General features: G+C 46.0%; 1 protein-coding gene across 4 annotated transcripts in view; it reads left to right on the top strand.

Moving 5' to 3' along the window:
- Nucleotides 1–9170: 9170 nt before the first annotated feature.
- CDH4 (cadherin 4) overlaps nt 9171–24714 on the top strand; it is a 747009-nt gene continuing 731465 nt past the window's right edge. For all 4 annotated transcript variants that reach the window (XM_088674703.1, XM_035121942.3, XM_088674704.1 and 1 more), the window contains exons 1-2: nt 9171–9476; nt 13106–13217. In XM_088674703.1, the coding sequence (XP_088530829.1) occupies nt 9417–9476; nt 13106–13217 (172 nt within the window). In that variant the 5' untranslated portion in view covers nt 9171–9416. The remainder of the gene's footprint in view (nt 9477–13105; nt 13218–24714) is intronic.

Consider the following 24714-nt stretch of genomic DNA (forward strand, 5'->3'; position numbering starts at 1 on the left):
TCCTGGTTCTGGGAGACCGGGGTGGGGGTGGGGGTGGGAGTCAGCTTGGTGCAGCAGGAGGGGGAGTGTGAGAATGTTGTGGATAGTAGGAGAGGATATATTGATTAAATGCTATCCTTCCTCACTCACACTAGTGAGTCAGTAGCAGAGTACATTCCCCAGTATAAAGCAGGAAATTAGTTGGTAGATTCGTTTGAATCTATTTACTTAAGCAATCCAGTCTGGATTGTCCAGATTGGGTTTTGTTCCTGGTAAATTCCCCTTTTATCCCTCTCAAAGAATAAAGACACAACAGTCTTCTTTAAAAGTAATGATAGGAAGTTTACTCGCATTCAGTTCACAGTAGGTTCCTTGAAGGCAGGTATTAGCTTGGAATTGCAGAAAAGAGAGTGGGTTCATCCCATGTAAGGAAATGAGCCCATGTGCAGCTGGCTGAGAGCCAGCAGACAGCAAAATACATCAAGATGGAATAACGCAAAGAAGAAGAAGAAGGGAAGAAGGCTGCAAGACCAGTCCTTTTATAGGATCTTACAGGGTCACTCCCATCTACCTGGTCACAAGCAGGGGGAGGATGCTCCAGACAGGTGTGACAGGAAGTCCTCCTGGCTGGAGTAACATCCCCCTGTATGTCCACTCTGGGCAAACAGGAAGTGTTATACTTGACTGCTTATGTTTCATCCCACAGGGAGACACCAGCGACTCTTCACCAGCCTGACTCATCTCTGCCCTTTGACCTTCCTCATCCCACTCTCCTGTTTCTGCTTCTGCCTGAGATTCTGGACTGGTCTCTGCCACAGACTCTCCCAGCTCACTGAGCCCTGTTACCTCTTCAGCATACAACACCTCCTCTTCCCAGTCACCTGTCTCTGATTACTCATTGTCATCCCACCACCATTCCCCAGGCTCTGGGACATAGCTGTCAGCCTTCCCTTTTTTTGCTGAAAATTCCCTTATTCCAGTGCCGTTTCCTGCTGCTATCCTTGAGTGTTAGATATACCGTAGACTTTCCCCGGGACAGGTGAGGCTGCTGATCCCTTATTTTCAAATCCGAAAGTTGACAGCTATGCTCTGAGGAGTGGGGGGATCCCTTGGGGGTTCCCGCACTAGCTCCTCCCACCGTTCGTTTGCATCCAACCAATCCATGACAAAAGAGGACTTGTGCTAGAGAGAGGGTGCAGTGACGGTCCAGAAGCATCCTAAATGGTCGATTGACTGAAATCAGCCCTCTCTACTGTGTGGCCAGTGTGGTGTAGTGGTTAAGAGTGGTAGACTCGTAATCTGGTGAACCGGGTTCACGTCTCCGCTCCTCCACATGCAGCTGCTGGGTGACCTTGGTCTAGTCACACTTCTCTGAAGTCTCTCAGCCCCACTCACCACACAGAGTGTTTGTTGTGGGAGAGGAAGGGAAAGGAGATTGTTAGCCGCTTTGAGACTCCTTAGGGTAGTGATAAAGCGGGATATCAAATCCAAACTCTTCTTCTTCTCTACTGGGTATCTTGCTACTAGATCTTTCTAATATCCAGTGTAGTGGTGAGATGAGACACAGGGAGGATTATCTGCAAAACTGCCTAGCTTTTGCTCTAGGGAGTTTTGTGGAACCCTGCAGGAATTGCTCTCCTCTAACTGAACTCCAGGGTTAGGAGAACCAGGGTGGCATCTGCAAATGAATGTGGGCTTATGCAAAGAGACCTGGGCTCCTGAAATCTCCTCTAATAATAAAATTATTAAAGGTGCAGGAGCCCTACCCTCTTCTGTTTCCGACATGCCAGCTCCAATGCACCGAGTGTGTTCAAAAAAAGCAGCTGTCCTTTTTTCCTCCATGAGCCTAATGGTAGACCTATGGACATTTAAATCATGAAAATAGCATGGGTTAAAGGGTTTCTCTCATGCCGTCAATACTCATTCATAAGAATGGATTATTATTATTATTATTATTATTATTATTATTATTATTCATCTCATCTCTCTACCACTTTATAGTTTTACCGTAAGGGGGGGGGGACTCAAAGTGGTTTCCCCACACGTTAAAATATCAAATAAAACAACACAGAACAAAACATTACGGGAGAAAGTCAAATCTAAAGTATACATTCAAAGCAGCATAATTAACAGGAAACCAAAATAGGTCTATCTTAAGGATTTCAAAATGAAACATTACAAAGGAGGTCAACGACAGAAAGCGCATTTAACACAGCAAAGTTACCAACAAACAACAACAACACAAATTATCTTAAATATTTCAAAAGAAACCATTAGTAAAGGAAGTCAAATATAAAAAGGCACATCCAAAACAGAATAATTAACAAGAGAATAAATAGTATCATCAGCAGAAAATGTATCTGCTACTCTTCCTGCTGGCCCTGCCAATGGTGGTTCATGGAGGGCAAGGGCTGTGGAAGGACCTGGGTCTGTGCGAAGAGACAGCCAAGAATGGTCAGGTCGGTGGTCCAGCATCTACTCCAGCATCCTGTTTATATAGTGGCCAACCAGATGCCTATGGGAAACCTGCAAGCAGGACCAAAGCACCAGAGTATTCTTCCCTTTCTCTCAGGATAGCTCAGTTGGTGAGAGTGTAGTGCTGAAAACACCAAGGTTGCAGGTTCGATCCCCGTATGTGACATATGGAGTCTTTAGCATATGCGCTGCCAGGGTGCAAAGATCCACCCAGCGCCCCCAAATCGAGTTTAGCCCCCAAATTAACTTTTATTATGATGTATGAGTTAATTTCACATGCACAGTGCCATTGTGAATGACAAGCGCCGTTGTTGAGTCAAGCGCCGCCGTTATGAATGAGAAGCGCTGCCGCTAGCATGGCGCGTCATGGGTAAATGCGCGCACAAAGTTGGAAGTCATTTAGTGAAACAGTAGGAATACATTTCGGTAATACCTAGGTATATATGTATTTTGTTTTCCTGTTGTTGTTGTTTAGTCGTTTAGTCATGTCCGACTCTTCGTGACCCCATGGACCAGAGCACGCCAGGCACTCCTGTCTTGCACTGCCTCCCGCAGTTTGGTCAAAATCACGTTTGTAGCTTCGAGAACACTGTCCAACCATCTCGTCCTCGGTCGTCCCCTTCTCCTTGTGCCCTCAATCTTTCCCAACATCAGGGTCTTTTCCAAGGATTCTTCTCTTCTCATGAGGTGGCCAAAGTATTGGAGCCTCAGCTTCACGATCTGTCCTTCCAGTGAGCACTCAGGGCTGATTTCCTTCAGAATGGATAGGTTTGATCTTCTTGCAGTCCATGGGACTCTCAAGAGTCTCCTCCAGCACCATAATTCAAAAGCATCAATTCTTCGGCGATCAGCCTTCTTTATGGTCCAGCTCTCACTTCCATACATCACTACTGGGAAAACCATAGCTTTAACTATACGGACCTTTGTCGGCAAGGTGATGTCTCTGATTTTTAAGATGCTCTCTAGGTTTGTCATTGCTTTTCTCCCAAGAAGCAGGCGTCTTTTAATTTCGTGACTGCTGTCACCATCTGCAGTGATCAAGGAGCCCAAGAAAGTAAAATTTCTCACTGCCTCCATTTCTTCCCCTTCTATTTGCCAGGACGTGATGGGACCAGTGGCCATGATCTTGGTTTTTTTGATGTTGAGCTTCAGACCATATTTTGCACTCTCCTCTTTCACCCTCATTAAAAGGTTCTTTAATTCCTCCTCACTTTCCGCCATCAAGGTTGTGTCATCTGCATATCTGAGGTTGTTGATATTTCTTCCAGCAATCTTAATTCCGGCTTGGGATTCATCTAGTCCAGTTTGTTTTCCTAGCTTGATCAAAATTATTTATTATTTTATAACAGGTAGATAGTTAAGAGCTTAGGTGGCTTCAGCGGCAATAGCCTGGCACCCCCCAGAATTTGGCGCCCGGGTGCCCCACACCCCTTGCACCCTAGGTAAAGACTGCCCTGGACAGCTGCATAGTCCTGAATTGCAGGGGGTTGAACTAGAGCAGGCATCCCCAAACTTTGGCCCTCCAGATGTTTTGGACTACAATTCCCATCATCCCTGACCACTGGTCCTGTTAGCTAGGGATCATGGGAGTTGTAGGCCAAAAAATCTGGAGGGCTGCAGTTTGGGGATGCCTGAACTAGAGGATCCTCAGGGTCCCTTCCAACTCTATGATCTGATATATTTTAAATGGAGATGCCAGGGATTGAAGCGGCGACCCTTTGCCACTACCAATGTCACCTTCCCATGAGGCTATGTTGACTATCCAAATAATGAGACGTCACTCGCCTCCATGTTCACAGATGAATTAGCCCTAGGCTAAGGCTGTTACTATACTCCAAAGGTAGTGTCCCTTTAGGTACACTAATAACTGTCCCTGAAATATCCAGCAAGCCCAAAATTTCACCCCCATTCTGCATGTTGCAAAGCTTTGCAACACCATCATGTGTCCATGTTGCCACGAAGATGCTGTTGAACATGCCACATGTGTACTTGCTTCCATGTCATGCATGTAAACTGTTGCCACTTGAGGAAAACAAAAACTTTCTGTGTGATGGATGGTGTTTTGATCCATAGCTGCAGTTCCCCACAGGTGGAATATTGTTTAAGACTGCAATGTGCTGTCATGTGCCAATTGGCCCATTGTACTGGCAGGAGCTTCCAAACTCCAAATTTAACATTTCAGAGTACCAAATTAGAGATGCAACAAGCCATACCTGGGAAAGAAATAGTGCTGTTTTTTTTTTTTGAATTTGTATATTTTTCCTCATATGTTTTGTGCCACTGGATTTTTGTCCCTCATAACTGTTGCATGAGGATCTACAGGGCCTGAGCCAAGAGGCTTGTCTGTAGATAACCAGATGCCAAAGAGGACAGGGCTTTTGCACCTTTAAGGGTACAGTACAAGAAGGGATTCCATTTTTTTAAAAATAATTTTTATTAATTTTTAGAAAAAGAAAACACATACAAAGTATACAACATAAACTCTGTCCCTTCATTTTCCCTCCACCCACAAGCCCACCTCTGCCACCAGTGAGACCCATGGGTATTGGGGAACAAAGGGGTCCATTTTAAGCTGGGTTTGACCTCCCCCCTCCTTCCTCCCCCCTCATCCCCCCCCTGCCACTGAGAGGACAAAGGCGGAGGATCTCTGGGGATTGGCTTATCCCCCAGCTATTTCTTCACTGTACTGGAAAAAAGAAAAACAAGGAAAAAAAGGGGGGGGAAGCAAAAATATAAAAAGGGGGGGGGGAAGGAAAGAAAAAAAAAGGAAAAAGGAAAAATATTAATGGCTTCCACGACTCTCCTCCTCCTGGATTTCCCAACCTCTTTACATAGTTATGGCGGGTTTTCTAATCCAATTCAGAATCTTATTCTTATAATATTAACACAATCCTCCTCCTTCTTCATGCTGTCCCCCTCTGAGCCCCCCCCCCTGCCACTGGGGTAGCCCGAGGAGTCCAGCAGTCAAAAGGTTCCATTTTTGTGTCTGGGTTTCCCTCCACCCTTCCCTCTCCCCTCAAGGCACCCCCTGCCACTGGGTACAAGAGTAAGAAGGGGGAGACAGGCAGTTTTCCACCCAAACACCTCCTGATCACCAAAATTATTCAAAAACAAACTCTAAGCATATTTCCTCAGCCATTCTTTTTACTCCCTCCAGAAAGCTCTTAACCTTAAACTATAAAAATCTCTCCTCCCCCCCCCCCATGGTCCCTCCTCCCAATTGGATCAGCATATCCTTTAGCAGGCCAAGATTCCGACACCGTTGTTCATAAACCAAAAAAAGTACCTTAAACTAAAATTTTTACCCCACACCAATTCTTTCCCACATCCACTTCCAGACCTCTGCTCCTCCCTCTTTCTGCCTTTCCCTCCCTTCACTAACACCATTCAACATTTCAGTCTCTCCAGGATTTTCACTTCCATCAATCTTCTCTTCACTTTGCTTCTCCTTGTCGGCCTCATCTCTTTGTTCTGGTCTTTGTTTTTCATCATCCAACACATATTTTTTATGGTCTGAATCAGTCTCCAAATTGTCCTCAAATTGTTGCTCCTCACACACAATCTCATAATCAAAATTGTCCTCTAAATCTTGCTCTTGCACCTCATTCTCCTTTTCTGTTGGATTGAAGCATTGCCTTTCCTTGTAGATATCTTCCCATGTTTGTAGATAGCCCAGCCCAGCCTCCTGGAAAGCTCGAGAGAATTTTGTTTTCATAGTTCACTTGACCACAGGCAGACCAGAGATAAGGGCAGAAGGGTACTGGAAAATTCCTCTCTACCACGTTGTCGGCTCCATCTTGGCTGTTCTTATCCTTTGTCTTTAACCTCATCAGATTTCAAATTTACAGTCCACTTAAATCCTTTTAAAACCTTTTGAATCAATTTTTCCAATTCACAGGAATAAAATCGTCTTTCTTAGTCCTTTAACAATTTGACAGCTTTTGACAGCTGTCAAAGCGTCCTCCCCCTTGTTGCTGCTGAACCTCAAGGGGCAACGACACCGGGGGCTGGGGAGGTTTGGAAAAGTCTTTCTTTCTCTCGGGTCCGCAATCTTGAAAGAAGTTTTCCCTTTTCGGCTTGGGAATATTTAATGCGCCTCCCGATTGTCCATTTGGAAGAGATCGGCTTCCGTTACTTTAGAATCTCTTCCTATCTTCAAATTTAAAATTTTTAAGATCCGAATGGAGATTTGACTTACTTTGAAGAAGTCTTTTATTTCCTTGGAAGAATCTGCCGCTTGCAGGCTGAGGACTCGGAGCTTCACTTCAAGGAGGTAAGATGAAACCCAAAAATGGCTCCCGCGACTCCACTCCGCTGGCTCTCGATTGCTCTACTGAGCTCTCGGGCAGCAGAGGATTCGCGTCCGGAGCAAACAGCTGGGCACTATGTCACCGGGACTCTCTACCCGGTGTTTTTTCAGGGAGTCCGCTCGCTCTGCGGACTTCCCCCCCCTCCACGAAGCCAGGGACTTCGGAGCACGAAGTCCCTGCGTCCAACTTCACCAGCGCGACGAATCGGAAGCCCACAAGAAGGGATTCCAATAGGTGCAGCATGCACAACTTTGGTTAACTGGGAAGGAATTTCAGCAGTTGTAGCTTGTATGACTATTAATAGTTGTGTAGAAGAAGAAATGTCAGCAGCTATGGCTTGTCATATAAGCTTCACCTGCTGAAAAAGATGCCTCCCTCCAAACAACTATTAAAGGTACAGGAGCTCCCCTTTCCATCTGGCTACCCTGGGTTTTTTGGGGGGGTACGGGGTGGGCAGGGAAGCTAGATTTGCTGTATTAAAGTCTAAAACAGGCTTCCTCAACCTGAGCCCTCCAGATGTTTTGAGACTACAATTCCCATCATCCCTGACCACTGGTCCTGCTAGCTAGGGATCATGGGAGTTGTAGGGCAAAAACATCTGGAGGGCCAAGGTTGAGGAAGCCTGGTCTAAAAGTCAAAGGAAAGTTCAAACAAATCATATACTAAAATCTATTACTCTAATAGGTTGACCATGACTAAGCCTGCAGGCCTAACTCCACATACTCAAGAGTAGTCCTCAGTGAATATCAGTAGAACTTGCTTCTAAGTAGGCATGGCTAGGCTTGCATCCTTAAGCAGGATTCGTTCCCAGTCAATACACTTTTCTTTTCATTCTTACAAGAGGTATAAAGAAGAACTTGATGGGATATTAAAGGTAAAGGTAAAGGGACCCCTGACTGTTAAGTCCAGTCGCGGACAACTCTGGGGTTGCAGCGCTCATCTTGCTTTACTGGCCAAGGGAGCTGGTGTTTGTCCACGGACAGTTTTTCCGGGTCATGTGGTGAGCATGACTAAGCCACTTCTGGCAAACCAGAGCAGTGCACGGAAATGCCGTTTACCTTCCCGCCGGAGCGGTACCTATTTATCTACTTGCAATTTGACGTGCTTCCGAGCTGCTAGGTTGGCAGGAGCAGGGACCGAGCAACGGGAGCTCACCCCTTCGCGGCGATTCGAACCGGTTGCAGTACGATCCTATAATCATTAAAATATCTAACCTAGTTTATTTTATTTAGAAGAATATTATTTTAAAAAATCACCAACTCATAAAAATATGAGTTTTTGTTGTGTACAATAAAATCATTAAAACCTACTAATATCTATAACATCATAAAACATTTATTTTGCTTTTCTGCGACACTAAAAATACCACCCCCAAATATATGTGTAGAGAGAGAGAGAGAGTTCAGTTTGGGTGTAAAACTTACTTGGGAGTAAATTCCACCAAACTCAGAGAGAGGCTCTCTTCTGAGTAAACATGCATAATACATCCAGTCTATTAAATTTTCATGCAACCTGATCTTATCCGTGTTTACTTCAATGGGCTCCTTTTCAAGCAAGTGTGCAAAGGGTTGTATTTTTATTTTATTTTAAAAAGGAAACCAAGCCACAGCACAACCCTACAGATGTGCAATCACAATTGTCATTGGTTTGAAGGGACAGCACTTCCAAGCAGGTGTGCATAGCATTGCAGCGATGTCCCGCCTGTCAGAAGCGATGTCAGAAGCAAGTGCCACTGACTTCGGGCACCACTCGCGTGCACAGGATCGTAGCAGCCTAAAGGTCCCATTTGCGCACCCTCCTTTAGGGGACAAATGCAGGCCAAGCTATCGCTGGGTAAAGCAACCCAGCAATGCTTAACGGGCTCCGGGACTCTAGCTCGATTAATACAGCGCGCACGCTTACTTCGGAGAAAGCCCTGCCTGATATCCCCGGGCCCGTCTTCCGAGTAAACCCCAGGCCGCTTTGCAGCCGCGGAACCAGATCCTCTGCTGCAAACACAACCGTGCAAGAGCTTCGAGCAAGCCCGCCTTCGGATGATGCCCCTGCAACTCCGCGGGCGCTTCCTCGGGAGTAAGCCCTGCGGAACTTCCTTCTGCCTGCGCCAGCGAGAGAGTTGCAGCTGGGGCAAGTCCCTGTCTGCCCGCCCCCTAATAAGTGGATCCTGGGAATCAGCACCCAACCTCTGCTGACCCGTCCCGGAGAGCACAGGATTCCCTCCCAAGCCTTTTGTGTGTGTGTGTGTGCGCGGGGCTGGCCAGCCGGCAAGCGCGCGCGCTCCCCTTCTGGCTGCTGCTGCCGCCGCGGCTGCTCCTTTAAGGGCGCCCGCCTGCCCCTCCGCGCCGTATGGGCCGGGCTTGGAGGCGGGGACTCGCTCGAGCAGCACCGAGAGCGCTTCACCTGCAGTTCAGAGCGGCGGCGAGGAATTGAGCGCGGCAAGGCAGGCAGAGGAAGAGAAGCGGCGGCGGCAGCGGAGAGTTGGCGGCTTGGAGGCGCCGCGGGATAACCAGGCAGCGCCGGGCGGAGCAGGCAGGGCGCGCGCTGGGGGTTGCCCTGCCCGGGCTGAGCGCGGTGGAAGCGGCTGCAGGAGGCAGGAGGCAGCCAGTCGGGCAGGCAGGCGGGCGGGCGAGCGAGCCCGGCTCGGGATCCGCGGAGATGCCCATGGGATGGAGGATGCTACTTCTCTTGCTCTTTTGCTGCGGGGGCTCGGCCCGGGTAAGTTGCAGCAGCTGCTTCCTCCCGCCAGGAGAGGGATGGGGCGCTGCCGGAGGGAGACGACGAGGAGATGGGGGGGGGGGACCGTGCTGGGTTCCGGGGCTTGGAAGCTTGCCTGGAAGGAGCCACGAGAGTGCCGCTTTCCTTGCAATTCCTCTCTCTTTCCGCACATCATTAACTGCACGCTTGGAGATGCCTGGGATGTAGCTATGCCTGTGTGTGTGTGTGTGTGTGTGTGTGTGTGTGTGTGTGTGTGTGTCTGTTGAGGAAAGGGGGTCCCCTTTATTTCTGCATGCGGCTTGAGCGCCCCCCCCTTCTCCAGATGCCTTGTGCAATAGAGGTTTCTCGTGCATGTGTGTGTGTGTAGGGCGGCGGGGGGCAGAGGAAAAGCTCCTGCAAAAGCTCCACCGTACAGCACTTCCACACACACACACCCCGCCGGCCAAGCTCTCTCCTTTTTTTCCTTTTTTTGCATACAGTATGTGCAACAATGTTAGCTTGTGTGTCTCCCCGCTGAGCCTCTCCTCTCCTCCACTTTTCCCCCTCTATCAATTCATAGACAACTGGCAGACGAAAATCCAGAGGAGGAGGAAGGATTGAGCAAAGGAGGGGGGCGGCGGCGGCGGCAGTGCTGGGGAAAGCTGGATGGTCGTTTTGCTAAATGCAAAGCGACTTAACGGGCGGAAATGTGTCTCTGCCGTAGCCGGGGATAGAGACCTGGGCTGGGAGGCAACCGCGCGGATAGAGCAACCCAAGTTGTTTTTAGCTGGCGATGAGATCTAAACGGGGGAAAAAGAAGAAAGCCTGCACCGCTGGAAGGAGTATATAATTATATCTGCATATTAGAGATTGGGTTTAAAAAAAAGAAGCTTTGCTTTGTTAGGATCCTCCCAGAACTTCAGAATGCGTCTTGCCCTCGTGTGCTTAACCCACGTGGCGTGGCTGAAGTAATGGGTGTTGCGGTTTATCAACAGACGCTGTAGAGAGAACTGGAGCACTCGGAGGACCCAGGCAAATCGAGACCGGGTTAAGGGTAGTTGTGTGAATTTGGGACTCTTGAGCCTCAGCTCTGCCCCGCGTTGCTTTTTTAATAGCATTTTTTTAAGGGCAGAAATTGTGCATCTTTCAACCCGACACACCCATGACAGAGGCTAATACAGATATGTGCAGGGAGTCCTGCTATGCACTTGATAGCACTACTCATAGCATAAAAATTGGGAAGTCCCCTCCTTTCCCCCCAAAATAGGTATTCCCTAGAGAAACTTGCTTTAATAGCTTTTAGGGGAATAACAGACTTGTACTTGACTGCAAATGTGTATCAAGGCAGCTCAGAATCTGGGTTGGCAGCTCTAACTTGCTTCCAAATATCCTGGTGTGCTGTATGTATTTTAAGGGAATATTTCCCATGCGGTTTGTCACAGAGCCTTTTAAAAACGAAAGGATAGGGATGCAAAATGCTGAAATACTTTTTTTTTTTTGGTGGGAGGGATATTAGGTGCCATGCTCCCTTCCTGCTTTTTGATTATTCCTACATTTTGTGTCTCTAAATTTTAAGATAGTTTCAGAAGGACACCCACAGCTGCCAAATCAGCCTGATTCTCAAAACCAATTTTTGAGTTAAAATTGATCAGATTGCATTTTCTCTTCCTTTCCAAGCTGATATGGAAAGCTCTCTAGAGTCTTATTATCATTAAGCACATTTCCAGTACTGGAGATCTGACTGACAATGGGCATGATCTGTTGGGAAGTTCTCCTGCATAAATCTGCCTAGAGCAGTGTGCCATTCATTGCTTGAACAGGAGAGCTTCCTGGCAAATGGCACCCCAATAATGGCTCTTGTTTGGGACCCCCTTTCCCAAGACAGATTGAGGCACTTTATTTGTAAGCCTGGAGAGAGAGAGAGAGAGAGAGAGAGAGAGAGAGAGAACTTTAGATTGGGGGCGGGGAGAGAGAATAGTGTCCTAATTAAAAACCCATCAAGGGAAAGCCGCTTTGTAAGGCTTGGCTGTGTAACCCTACCACCGCCTCTCTGCTGCACTGGCCCCACTGTTAGGGCCATTGTAATAAGTGGGTGATTGGAAATCCAAAGCCTATTATCTACTGTCAGACTCTGAAATGCTTCTGGATTGCAGATCTTGCCAGGAGACTGCCGGAGTGCACAGCCGAGTCCCTCTCCTGCGCTTCCCATAGACGGTAGCTGGCATTTCTCTCCCAAGCGTGATTTCTCGCCGATATTACATTGGCTTACTTTTTGCTTACTAAGCTCCTCTGCAAGCCAGGAGACAGACTCTCTGTTCTCTTCGCCCCTTCTCTCCCTCTCTCATCCATATGCCATGTGGCTTTCTTTCAGTCCACCGTTATTTAAAAAGCCACCTCGGCTGAGCCTGCTTCTTTCCCCTACCTATTAAGTCCTCCAAGCGCCTAATTTTTTCCAGTGATAATGGGGTTGGCCTGGCTTGCTTCCTCCCCCCTCCCTATAGGGTTTAGGCCACTTGGTTTTGTCATTGGTGTGTGCCTTTAATATGTTTGGGAGAGTCCCTAGAAAAATCTTGCCTGGGGTAGTAGAAAAACAGGGGTGACACCCACCACCACCACCTTCCCAACCTCATTTGCTATATAGGAATTTGTTTACAAATCACCAGCTAACAAGCCATTCAGCTTCTGTGCCTGCATGTTGGCTGGAGTCTGATCGAGCACATAGATCTGGAAAGCCAAAGCACAAGGAAAATTGATTCTCCCCTCCAAGGCTTGGGCTTGAAACTAGAGACTTTTTCTACAACGATTTGCTCCAGTGTGCAGCTGGAAACAAATCTCTGTCCGTAAGGGGAGGAAATTACATGGCATAAGCTATGGGTGTAGCATGCAGGTTAGGGGGGGGTCAAGGTTGTGCTCCTAGATTGCCTCGCTGGGGGTGGTCAGGGACTGTGTGTATTTCTGTTTCTCTGGGTTACCCTGTGAACCTTTCAGGATTTCGCTTTGTGTTCCAGCTAGGGATGCTTGCATGTGTACACTCCCTCCCTCCCTCTCCCTCTGCCTGCCTGCCTGCCAGGTGGTGATTGCTCAGCAGTTCTGCATTGATTTGTTAAGGGAGGTACAGGCTGGGTATATATGCAGACTTAACAGCATACTGCTGTAGCTTTAGCAGTAACTCTCCACATCTCGATTGTCCAATGACTAGGGCCAAAGATGGTGATCAGATGGGTTTCTCAAACCTTGGGGGGGGCTGCTGGCATGGGAGTCCTCAGGCTTGCCAGCCACGGCTTGATTTGTATTGATCTGAGGTGTGAGGGTGCCTGTAATCCAACTGGGGAGATTTATTGCTGTGCATCGCTGAAGCTTCCACCATTCCCAGCAACCTTGGATTGAATAATATTTCCCCCCCCCCCAAGTCATCTCTCCAGCAAAAGGCTACTGCTACATTTTCTGACTGGTGTTTCATTTTCCCCACCCGGCTTGAAACATGTTATCAGTGTAAGACTTGAATGAACGCTGTTTCTGTTGCTCAGACTTGCCTGTTTGCAGACACTTGCACACTGGCTGTGAAACCTCCCCCCCCACCCCCGGAGATTCCCACCAGAAACAACAATACATTTCACAGTGTTCTGTTGCTCTTGTTTTGGACTCTGCAGGCGCCCAATGGGGATCTTACAGTCAGACCCACTTGCAAGCCAGGCTTCTCGGAAGATGATTACACAGCGCTGGTTTCCCAAAACATCATGGAAGGGCAGAAGTTACTCAAAGGTAGGAAGTGTAAACTGGGAATGCAGTGGGATAGGTTAAGGAACACTTGTCCCGGTGGAGAGGAAGCCGCGGATAGATGTGAAAAGCAGGAACGTCAGGCCCAAATGTTTCATCAGCAAAATGAATGGTGAATTGTGGACTTGTGCATTGGTGAGAAGAAGACCACATTCTTCTGTTGCATATTGTGTGGCTTGAGTGAAAGGATGTCAGAGTAGTGTGGCACACCAGCCCTTAATTCATGGTTTTGGGGTTTTTTTAACCTCTACATGCTGTTGGCAGAAGCATCTGTACCTGTGTCATATATTTTTAAAAATATTGTGGGTGTGCACACCTCTGCACAGAGCATCCTTGCATTTGAGATGTGAAGATCCTTAAACCATCCTTTGCTTTGCAATGCTTGATAAAGCAGACATTGTTGTTGGATTATGTGGTAAACAAGCCCACAGACATTCTGTTCTCAAATGTGGCATTCATGTTCATTACTGTCCCACTGACAACATGAAAACACAGCCAGTGAAAAAGTACCAATTAGCTTTACAGTAATTGCAGGATTACAACTGGTGTGTGTGTGTGTGTGTGTGTGTGTGTGTGTGTGTGTGTGTGACTAGAAACTCTTAAAACAGCTTCATAATCGGAAGGAAAATAGCTTATTTGTGAGCATTGTTCCTTTTCCTTTTTGTCCCCTTTCCCTTCCCCTGCCTTTTTAAAGTTATTACAATAATTAAACTTTCCTATTTGTGTGGCACAGGAAATGTAGCCTTTAGTTTAGTCCTGTGAGAATCTTAAAAGCCGAACTGGAGCACTTCTCTGTACTTTGCTTCCTAATTGCTAATAGGCGCTGTAGATGTCACGCTGCCGCTTCTGCAGTGCCAATCTGATATGGCAGTGAGATGTTGCTGAAGGAAGAGAAGTGAGTTTTGGAGTAAGCAAGAGATGGCAAACACTTTAGCAAAGGAGGCCAGCGAAGCTCAATTTGCGATGGGCTGTTTTTGTTTCCTTGAGGGTCTGTTGTAATGAGACAGCAAAATGGCACACTGAAACCCAAGAATGTTGTCCTGAATGGTTTCTTTCTGCTTCCAAGCGCTTTTATTTTCCGCAAAGATTTCATCCCTCCTGTCCTTCCTGTCCAGAAAGAGGAGAATGATGATGGTTGTACAGTGTTACATGCAGAGCTCTCTCTCTCGCTCTCTGTGTGTGTCTTGCTCTAGAAACTGGCATGGCTGTATTGTAAGAGGTCTGTCTCGTAAGTCATCTTGAGTCATTTTTAAAATCCTATCTCAGAGGAGTAATTATATTCTGAGAAATATAAATAATATTGTGAGGAAATGTCCTATGTGAACCTGAGAAAACAGCTCAAAATCTTAGGTATGTGCAATTTTATTTAAGGGCCTGGCTAGGGACCTGGAAGTTTGTCTAGGCTAGGATTACTGAAATGCTGTATGCTATTACATTGCGAAATACTTTCCAGCTTTTGATTTCTACCACTTTAATTATTAAACGTAACAGTTAAAACTGAGTTGATTATTTTGGGGTATTGCCCCCTCCCCAAATATCCTGCCGCCACTTAATTTTAACTATTACATTTATATCCCACATTTCTTCCAAGGAGTTTAAAGTGACACACATGGTTCCCTCTCTTCTCATTTTACAACCTCCCTCTGAGGTAGGCTAGGCTTGGGAGATGGTGCGTTGCCCAAACCTTCTTGATCCATTGTTTCCTTTAGTAGCTAGTTGCTGCTGCTGTACTCTCCCCACTTCTTTGTCTCCTGGCTACTCTTTTTCTGCTGCTTCCCGACCCGTTGGGTACCATTACTGGGATGGGATGATGTCACGATGATGCATAGCTACATAGCCAATAAAATCTGATGCCACTGAGTGCAAGTGGAGTTGGCTGGAGTGCAAGGGAGGGCCACACGAGCGGACAACTGTTTTTGCCAGAAGTGTCCCCCAAATCCACACAATTCCTGTGTGACTTGACACTAGCAGAAAGGGGCGAGTCAAGTGTTTTGCCGGTTATGTGGACAATAAGCAGTCTAAAGCTCAGTATTTCCTCAAGTGTTGGATTATAACCCTACTGGGAGCTCAGGCCATGGGTTGTGAAAGGCTTCATTTCCTCAGGCTGGAGGTGAAGTGGGAGAGGAATATGGGCCTTCCTCCAAGAATGCAGCAGATGTTGGCTGCACAATGCATCTGCTGCTGACTCCTTTAGAAAGGTATATGAGTTCTGAACTTCTTTATTGCTTGACCATAATTTGCAGCTGAGTGTGCACCTTTACCACTTGAGTGTTATAACCCTTTTATTACACCCTCGGCTTTCAATCCGTTTTGTGCCTTTGCCTTACGTTCAGAAGTCCATTTTAATTTGTTCCCCTCGCTGAACTCGGAATTAATGAACAAAGTTTGAGCTGTTTCGGATTTAACTGACTCGATCCAAGCACTCCAGAGGGTGAATTAATGCTGGGTTTCTACCGAGGCAGCAGCAGAAGGGAGCTTCTCAGTTGGCTTGGTGGTGGCTATTCCAGTCATCCACCACCTGCCTGCAAGTTGATCATTGACTGACTGACAACATGAAGTGTGTGTGTGTGTGTGTGTGTGTGTGTGTGTGTGTGTAGGGAATAACACATGAAACTGTCCTATACTGACTTAGGCTATGGTTATAACCATGTCTGCTTAGGTGTCCAATTGGATTCAGTGGGGCTTACTTCCAGGAGATAGCTCAGTTGGTAGAGCAGGAGACTTTTAATCTCAGGGTTAACGGTTCAAGCCCCACATTGAGCAAAAGATTCCTGCAATTGCAGGGGGTTGGGCTAGATGACCCCCGTAGTCCCTTCCAACTATATTTATATTCTATATTCTGAAGTTCTAAAGTGAGATGGGGACTGCAGGCTTAGATCATTAGCCTCTCTAGCTAGGAATAGGGATTCTGTAGCTCACCGGAAGTTGGTGGATTCCATCCGCCCTTAGCCCCAGGCAGCATAGCCATTGACGAAGGGAGTTCTAGGTCAAATATATAGATAGCCGCAGGTTCTCCATCCCCGATCTAGCCAGTGGGCAGGGGTCTTCTTCTGTTCTCTTTAAATGGAGACCAGTCTGGATTTGGGTCTGTCTGTATGCAAAACACCTGCTACTCCATTGAGCTAAATCTTCCAAATTGTAAAGTGTTCCTTGCTCAGTTCAGGTGAAGTGGGCCTTTTTTTGCAGCAGGTAACCAGACCCGTGGCTTCACACATGTTTTGACTTAGCATTGTTTGCCTGATCCAATGGGACCATCATGGTTTGTATGCATTTTGCTCCCCGGTTGCTTCTTCCCCTTGTTTTGCTATCTTTCTCTGACTGACAGTGTTTTTCCTAATGTTTATCTTGCCTCTTCATCTTTGCAGACAATGTAATTGGCCTGTTCTTTTTGGAAGGGGATTTATGACAATTGGGTGTTTGATGCATTGTGTTGTGTTGCTGCTGGCTGGACAATAGAGATGGAACAGAAGGTCTGGGGAAGGCAGTTCAAAGGCAGTGCCAGCTGAGGCGGCAGAGAAGCTGCCATGTAATTATAACATCAGCTGATTGTGATCTTTAAATAAATAGAAAATTATATCACAATAAGCCGTTTAAGCACTTCTTGTGAATGAGCAATTTCCACCAATGATTGTTTCTCCTGATCATGTCGAAACTTCCTTGAGTTGATGCTGGGGAGTAGATTGAGTCTTCAGAGGATCTGTTTCCAGAGCAGCAAGGATGCTAGTCTTCTGCCACAAAATTGACCCTCTTGTGGTACCCTAAACTTTCCTGGACTTACTTCATCAGATGCAGATGATCTTGTGCATGTCTCTACGATCTTATTAGGCAGGGCTTTTACTTCCATGGGAACTTCCCACTCTGAGTTTTTGCCCCAGGATGCTTTAGTGGAATATGTTAAATGTATTCAAATTTCATTCAATCGGTGAAAAGTTCCAGTGATTTCTGTCTGAATTCATATCAAGAGACGTGGTTTCTGGGAAGATTTATTTTTAAAGTGGATTTTTTATTTTGGCAGAGGGCAAGCTAGCTATTTATTACAAAAAAATATTCTTGCTGGCATCCCAAGGAAGAAACCAGAAATCATTGAAATACTTGAAACAACCAAGCAAGCAAGCAAAAAAACTAGCATCTTTTTTTTTGAGAAACAAGCAAACATTGGAAAACATGCGTTAACTTTGCGCCTAAGCAAAAGAAAGTGGAGAGGGACTTTCTGGGGCTCCTTCAGGATGTTTTTCAACCACTGTTGCGTCACTTAACTGCTCCAACTCTCTTGTAGCCTGATTTCAGAGAAGGCCTTTCGTGACGCCAGGAGCAAGCAGTTGCCAGGTGTCCTTAAGACATAGCATGGTTTTGCTAGGCAATCTTCCTCTGTTTAAAGGCAAAGTGGCCCAGCCTGGACACAGATGTGTCATGCGTCCTGCCTCTAGATTTCAACAACTGGATGAAGCATCCGATGGACATGCCGCACCTCGTGGTCTTGACTGAGTTTCTTCCTTTTGGATATTTTCTAGCATTTCAAAGCCAACACAGGGCTTACACACGAGCCTTGATAAATGGTGAATAAGCAGATGAATATCACTTTGGATAGCAAACTGAGGTTGTGCAAGTCACCAGGTTTGCATCTAGAGTGGAGCCATTGAGACACCAGCAGAAAGTATTGTCCTGCTTGCAGAAGGTTTGCAGAAGCACCTAATACCTTCAAAATCAGAAGCCAACCAGAAAAAAAACAATACCAGGCACAACTTTTTTGGGGGGAGATGGTGATTCAGCAGAGAACTGGAAGTCCCTCTTATATTGAATAGGACATATAATGATATATCTACAATTTGACGATTCTAAGTGGCATCACTTACATTGAATAGGAAGAATCGCAAGATCTGCAACATAAATGTTGTACTGCTACACATGCAAGGGTGGTGGTGGTGGAAATGAACCAGAGTAAGATGAGCAATATATCTGAGCATAATATGATAAATGGTGCAATTGATGAGAATGGACACAATCCAGTGGGAAGATACCCAGGCAAGTCCCATTAATATTAGCTTGAGTTGTGAAGGAGCCAGCTCTCCTAGAGAGGATGGCCAAGAAAAAGAGAAGAACAGCTTGCCAATAAGCTAACATAAGACTAGATAGCAGGAGGAAATTTCTCAAGAGTCCAGAGTTTCTTGGTGCATGTACAAATCCAAAGCAGTTTGATAATATGGGCTGCCCTTGTTCTCCATAGTATGAATTCTCGCACTTTGTGGGAAATCCTGTTGGTCATAGTTGAGGTTTTCAGCTACAAATGCAGTGCTCGGATCTGATGCATTTGAGATCCATGCTTCTTTTGGCCTTTCCTTCAGAATGACTCTGTTGCTGGCTGAAGCTTAAAGTGATGTTGAAATGTCGCTGCAGCAGCCAGTAACAAGCTCCACTGAAAAGAGTGGTTAGTACTGTATGCCCTTGCCAGGTAATCCCGTTCATTTCAATAGGTCTTGACCTTGGAGAACTCTTGACTGGACTATCCTCATGGTTTGCTTATGGAACATACTCTGCTAGTGGGAAGCGAGTAGCAATTTTATCAAGGGAACTCCTTGTGATCTATCTTTAAAAAGTAATTATTTTGTTTGCCAATAGACGGGAAATCTGTTTTGCACCTTTTGGAATTCGTATGCTGTTGCTGTTTATCATTGTGAAACAAATATCTCTAATTTGTATAACAACTGGGATAAATCTGTTACTTTAAAAATACTCTTCCCCCCACTACATTCTCTTCCTTGCTTATGAATTGAGTTAATTATCCAAGGATACATTTCATTTTATTTCCTGACACTTCGCATAAATGCATTTCTCTTTCTTTCCATCCGTGTGACATTCCCTCTGTTTTTTCTATGTGGCTGCGAGGTGAAGGTCGGAAAGTTTTGCTTGCATTTCAACTAAACTAAACTTGGGCACAAGAACATTTTTTCCTTCGGCATTTTACAGCAATTGGTGTTCAGAGGCATACTGCAATAGACACCAAAGGCAAAACGATATCCATCAGGCTTAGTAGCCATTGATAACCCCATCCCAAATGAAGTTGTTTAATTCTCTTCTAAAACCCATCCAAATTGTAAGAATTGTATACAGCTGAAGGCAAAAGACAGTTTGGATTTTGTGTGAGAGGTGGCTAAGGGGAGATATTGTGGGAATGTTAAGAAAGGTAGAAGAGGATATATTGTTCAGTTATTTTCCCTCCTCACTCATGCTTGTGAATAAACAGCAGAGCACATTCCCTCTGCAACTTACTGAAAGCAAGTTGATGATTTGTTCGAATCCTTTAATTAAGCAATCCAGTCTAACTTGTCCAGTCTGGACTGTTCCTGGTAAGTTTCACTTTTATTTCCCTCTTAAAATAATAACACGGCATAGTCTTATTCAAAAGTAAGGATAAAGTTTTACTCGCATTCAGTTCACAGCAATAATCTGAAGGCAGGCTTTATCTTGTGGTTACAGTGAAGACTGGGCTACATTTCAGACATTCTGCTTGTGGACTCCATCCCATGTGAAGGTTGAGCCATGCACTGTTTAAGAACCAGGAGAGCAAGAGTCCAAGAATAAGAGAGCAAAAATCGAAGAGAAAGATGGTTGCGTGGTCAGCCCTTTTATCTGGTCAGCTAGGGTCACGCCCCTCTACCTGATCACACACAGGGGGAGGAAGCTCCAGAGAAGGTATGACAGGAAGTCCTCCTTGGCTGGCACCACATTCCTCTGTGTGTCCATTCTAGGCAACAGGAAAAGGTTGTACTCGACTGCTCTAGTAATATATCCAACAGATATCACAGGGTGAGAGGCTGTGAGAAGAGGGGTGAGCCCAGGTGAGATCTGGGAGGACACACCTTCCTACATAGGGGATAGAAGTTAAGCTATAGTGATGAGGGGGGACCTTGTAGTTTCTTTTTCTGATTATTTTTTGCAGATTAGCTTGTTTCTTTTATTGTATTGTGAACACTTCATTATTGATATTTTAAGCCATCCAAATCGGTGACCATCACTGTATAGGAACAATTTCCTTTGTTTCAAAGATGTGCTGTGTTTAAATGGTTTGCCCATTGTCTTGACAATTGCTTGTGCCTCCTCCTAGATCTAAATCACATGCTTGGAACTTCTGATAATAAAGCAGATGTGAGTCATTGTTGAGGTTCTCTTGTTTGCTAAGTGTGTGTTGGAATTGAATCAGCATTCCAGTGCTCAGCTGTGTGTCATACTTCAGGTCCCCAGACTGGCATGGCTCCTCCTTCCAGTGCATCTAGATTAGAAGAGGGGGGGGGGAAGCACAGGCTTCCTGGTTGGAATTTAGTTAAACAGATAATGACTACTTTGTAATTGAGTTATTCCAATGGAAATGGCTTAGCCTTAATTTGACGACAAAAGCTTTCACAGAGTCATTGTTTTATTATAAGTATGCCATAAGCTATTAACTACTACTTTGTGGTTCATCTTCTTTGCCTGACTCAGCTCTCTTAACATCCTCCAAAACATTGGGAATCCAGCGGGCACCCATTTGTTACACGGTAATTAACTTGTTTATGATGAATGGATGGAGGAAATGCCGTGGCATTTTGCTTTATGTCTCACTGAAATAAAATAAAAAAAACAGTGTTTGCATTCTCCCCAAATTCCATGCTATAATTAGGCTTCAAATAGTTTTCCCCAAAAGGGTAGCAAATCCAGCAGGTTGCAAACCACGGCATGGTTCATGGCTTAATGCGGACATACTTAGCTGAAACTGATTTGCAGAACTATTGGCGTTCTGTGTTGCTATTTTTTGCCTTGTGTTTCTTTTATTATTGCTCCGTTATTTGTTCGTTCCCTCGATATATCACGTCTTCTTCTTTTTTTGTTGTTTAGCAGGATAATAAACTTATGCTCATGATCACTGGTGCATGGAAATGTATGAAATAAGATGGTTAAAGCTGTTTTCTTTAGGCTAACATTGAACAGACGTGTGTGTGTGTGTGTGTGGGAGAAATTCTGCATTGTAGCAGAGGACAATTACTTCACTGGTATCTCTTTCTCTGCTTTGTTTAATTATTAATGTTAACTTAAACTGGTGAGAACAGCCTGCCGCAGGCTAGGGAGGGTGCTGGCTTGGGAGCGAAGAGAAAGGGAAAATGCAGTCGATGAAAGGTTGGGCAAAAGTGCCTGGTAATATTGGTGATGCAAGAGAAACAGGGAGGTCAGGGACTTGGAATGGTCATACGCTGACTTTACAGCGGGGATTGAAATTTGGCAAAGGGGAGAAGGAATTTGTGGAGCTTCCTGGTTTAAGTGGTAAAAAAAGTCCCCCCCCCCAATAAACCTGGGTTGTCTAATATAATTAAGAATTAATTTCAGGCTGACTCCTGTATTTAGACCGAAGCACAGTGCCTAGCGATGCTTCTTCGTCTTTTCGGTTTGGGTTTGCACCCAGATCACATCACTGTAATTCCTGAACACCTGCCTGCCGTGCATTAAATAACATGATTAGCAGCTGTCACTTGTGGTTCTCTCAAGAGCTCCGAGAAGGGAGGTTGAGCAATTGAGAGTGGAAGGTGGTATTTAATTATACTGTCTCATTGTGTTTGCCAGCACCTGTTTTATGCGATTAACTGTTTAAAAACCTTGGTGGCTCTTCTTCTCTCCCCATTTCCCCCCCCCCATGCAGCTTTAAGAAAGTCACTTGGACTAGTTTGCTCATTGGTTGGCATTTCTTAGCCAGAGAACAGGGCTGAGGGATATTTTTCAGCCTGAAGGCTACACTTACTCATGGGAAACCATCTGGGAATGATGTGTCCATAGCGGGTGGGTCCCCACATGGTATTCGAATGAAATCCCCATCATCCCCAGCCAGTTTAGCCCATGAACAGGGAAAGGAGAGAGTTTTAGTCCTGCAACATCTGTCGACTCAAGAAGAAGAGGAGGAGGAGTTTGGATTTGATAGCCCGCTTTATCACTACCCTAAGGAGTCTCAAAGCGGCTAACAATCTCATTTCCCCTCCTCCCCCACAACAGACCCCCTGTGAGGTGAGTAGGGCTGAGAGACTTCGGAGAAGTGTGACTAGCCCAAGGTCACCCAGCAGCTGCATGTGGAGGAGCAGAGACGCGAACCCGGTTCCCCAGATAACGAGTCTACCGCTCTTAACCACTACACCACACTGTCTCTTCAAGGTTGAAGAATGCCATTTTCATCCACAACAGAAGGCAGGGTCCTATGTTTGTCTTATCCCTGTTATATGGTTACTGTTTAGATGACCCCGATGCCGCTGTGCGCGATGGGCGCTCCCTGGGTCATTTCCCGCCTGGTGGTGGTATCGGGGGTTGTGTTCCCGGGAGCACGGGTGGTGCTGTGGTCTAAACCACAGAGCCTAGGGTTTGCCGATTGGAAGGTTGGCGGTTTGAATCCCCGTGACGGGGTGAGCTCCCGTTGTTCGGTCCCAGCTCCTGCCAACCTAGTAGTTCAAAAGCACGTCAAGTGCAAGTAGATAAATAGGTACCACTCCAGCAGGAAGGTAAATGGCATTTCCGTGCGCTGCTCTGGTTCGCCAGAAGCGGCATAGTCATGCTGGCCACATGACCCGGAAGCTGTCTGTGGACAAACGCTGGCTCTATAGAGCGAGATGAGCGCCACAACCCCAGAGTCGTCTGCGACTGGACCTAACGGCCAGGGGTGTTGTTGTTTAGTCGTTTAGTCGTGTCCGACTCTTCGTGACCCCATGGACCATAGCACTCCAGGCACTCCTGTCTTGACGGCCAGGGGTACCTTTACATATATATATATATATATATATATATATATATATATATATATGCACATTTCTAACACTGATTCTAATGTCCACTGAATAATGGCTTGTGTGTGTGTGTGTGTGTTTCAAAGCTCAGCCACAGTTAAGTATTGTCCCTTCTGCGGTGCTCTTTTGTCAGGCCTGGAACCGGATGACCCATCCAGGCTGACCTGAACTCTCCTCTTGAAGATCTTTGACCTTGAAGATTTAGCTTAAATAGCAATGCCAAGCCCCTGTTGGGGGGGGGGGAGAGGGAAAATTTAAATAAATTGTCCAGGCTTTGAAGTGTGATATGTTTAATGCTTGCCTTCTGATTGCAACACACGCTGCTTTGGGTTCAGCTGCCATGCAGCTATTTTCTGCATGCTGTAGCAATAACAGCTACCAGATCCCTTCCACACATTGTCTCGACTTATGAAGCTGACAGTGGTGCAAACTCCTTTGCGTAGTTGCTCACCTGGAACCAGGTAAATAGGAATCCTTAAAAGTACCTGGAAAGCCACACTGTGGGTCTGGATGGGTCTGGATGCTTGGTGCATATGCAACTGTGTCTTGTATTCAAATTGGTTATATTGGTATTCTGTCACCTCCACTGATGATGGTGCAGGATATACGGCAGGCTAACTTCTCAATACTTAAGACTTCCTGGATATTTTTTTCTGGTGCAGCTTGAGTTAATTGTATGTTGTGTGTGTTTTGATATCCTTATCCCCCACTCCTGGTGTGAATTTGTAATGGCATCTATGTTACTCTAGAATTGAGCAGGGTTATCTCTGAAAGGAGGAGGGTGCATTCCAGGTTTTGCTTATCCTGGGTTTATGCAGGGTGGCAAGCTCTGGTGTTCTAGCAAAATTCCTGGGTTATGATCTAGTCCAGGGGTCAGCAACCTTTTTTCAGCCATGGGCCGGTCCACCGTCCCTCAAACCTTGTGGTGGGCCAGACTATATTTTTTTTGAGGGGGGGGGAATGAATGAATTCCTATGCCCCATAAATAACTCAGATGCATTTTAAATAAAAGGACACATTCTGCTCATGTAAATACACTCTGATTCCCGGACCACCTGCAGGCCACATTGAGAAGGTGATTGGGCCGCATCTGGCCCACGGGCCTTAGGTTGCCTACCCCTGATCTAGTCAGTGGGACTTTCTTTCGCTCCAGTGAGTATGGTTTAGGTGTAGCTAGAGAGAGATCATGGAGGGCCATCTCCCAGCTTATAATCACATTGTTTGCTAAGCGATTCCGAATAAGGAAGAATCTGCAGACTACACTCGACATGACAAATATAGCAGCTGAGTCAAAGCAATGTACCTGAAAAGTGGGACCCACGAACCTCAGTTGGAACATTTTAATGCTTTGCTTGTTGCACAGAAAAGGGGGGTCCAAAGTGAGGGGAGTGGCACAATCTGTGCTGCTAATTCCAGATCGTGAGTGTGTGGTCCTTAAGTCCCACGCAGCCACATGGTCAAATTGAATAGTGATGGCAAAGTTGCCTGGGTGCTGGATTTACAGTTATTTACCCCCCCCCCTCTCAGTGTTGGTGTGGAAGAGATGCTGAACTCCTTGGCATATCTGACCAAACTTTTATATCACTTGGCTGGCTGTGTGTGTATAAAATAATAAGGCGGCTTGGACTGTCGGCGTCCATGATGCTTGAGAGAAGAAGAAGGTGAGGTCCCTGTCCCTGATGGTGAGCTAG

The sequence above is a fragment of the Zootoca vivipara genome, chromosome 7 (assembly GCF_965207765.1).
Source record: "Zootoca vivipara chromosome 7, rZooViv2.hap1.1, whole genome shotgun sequence".
In the NCBI taxonomy this organism is placed as follows: domain Eukaryota; kingdom Metazoa; phylum Chordata; class Lepidosauria; order Squamata; family Lacertidae; genus Zootoca; species Zootoca vivipara.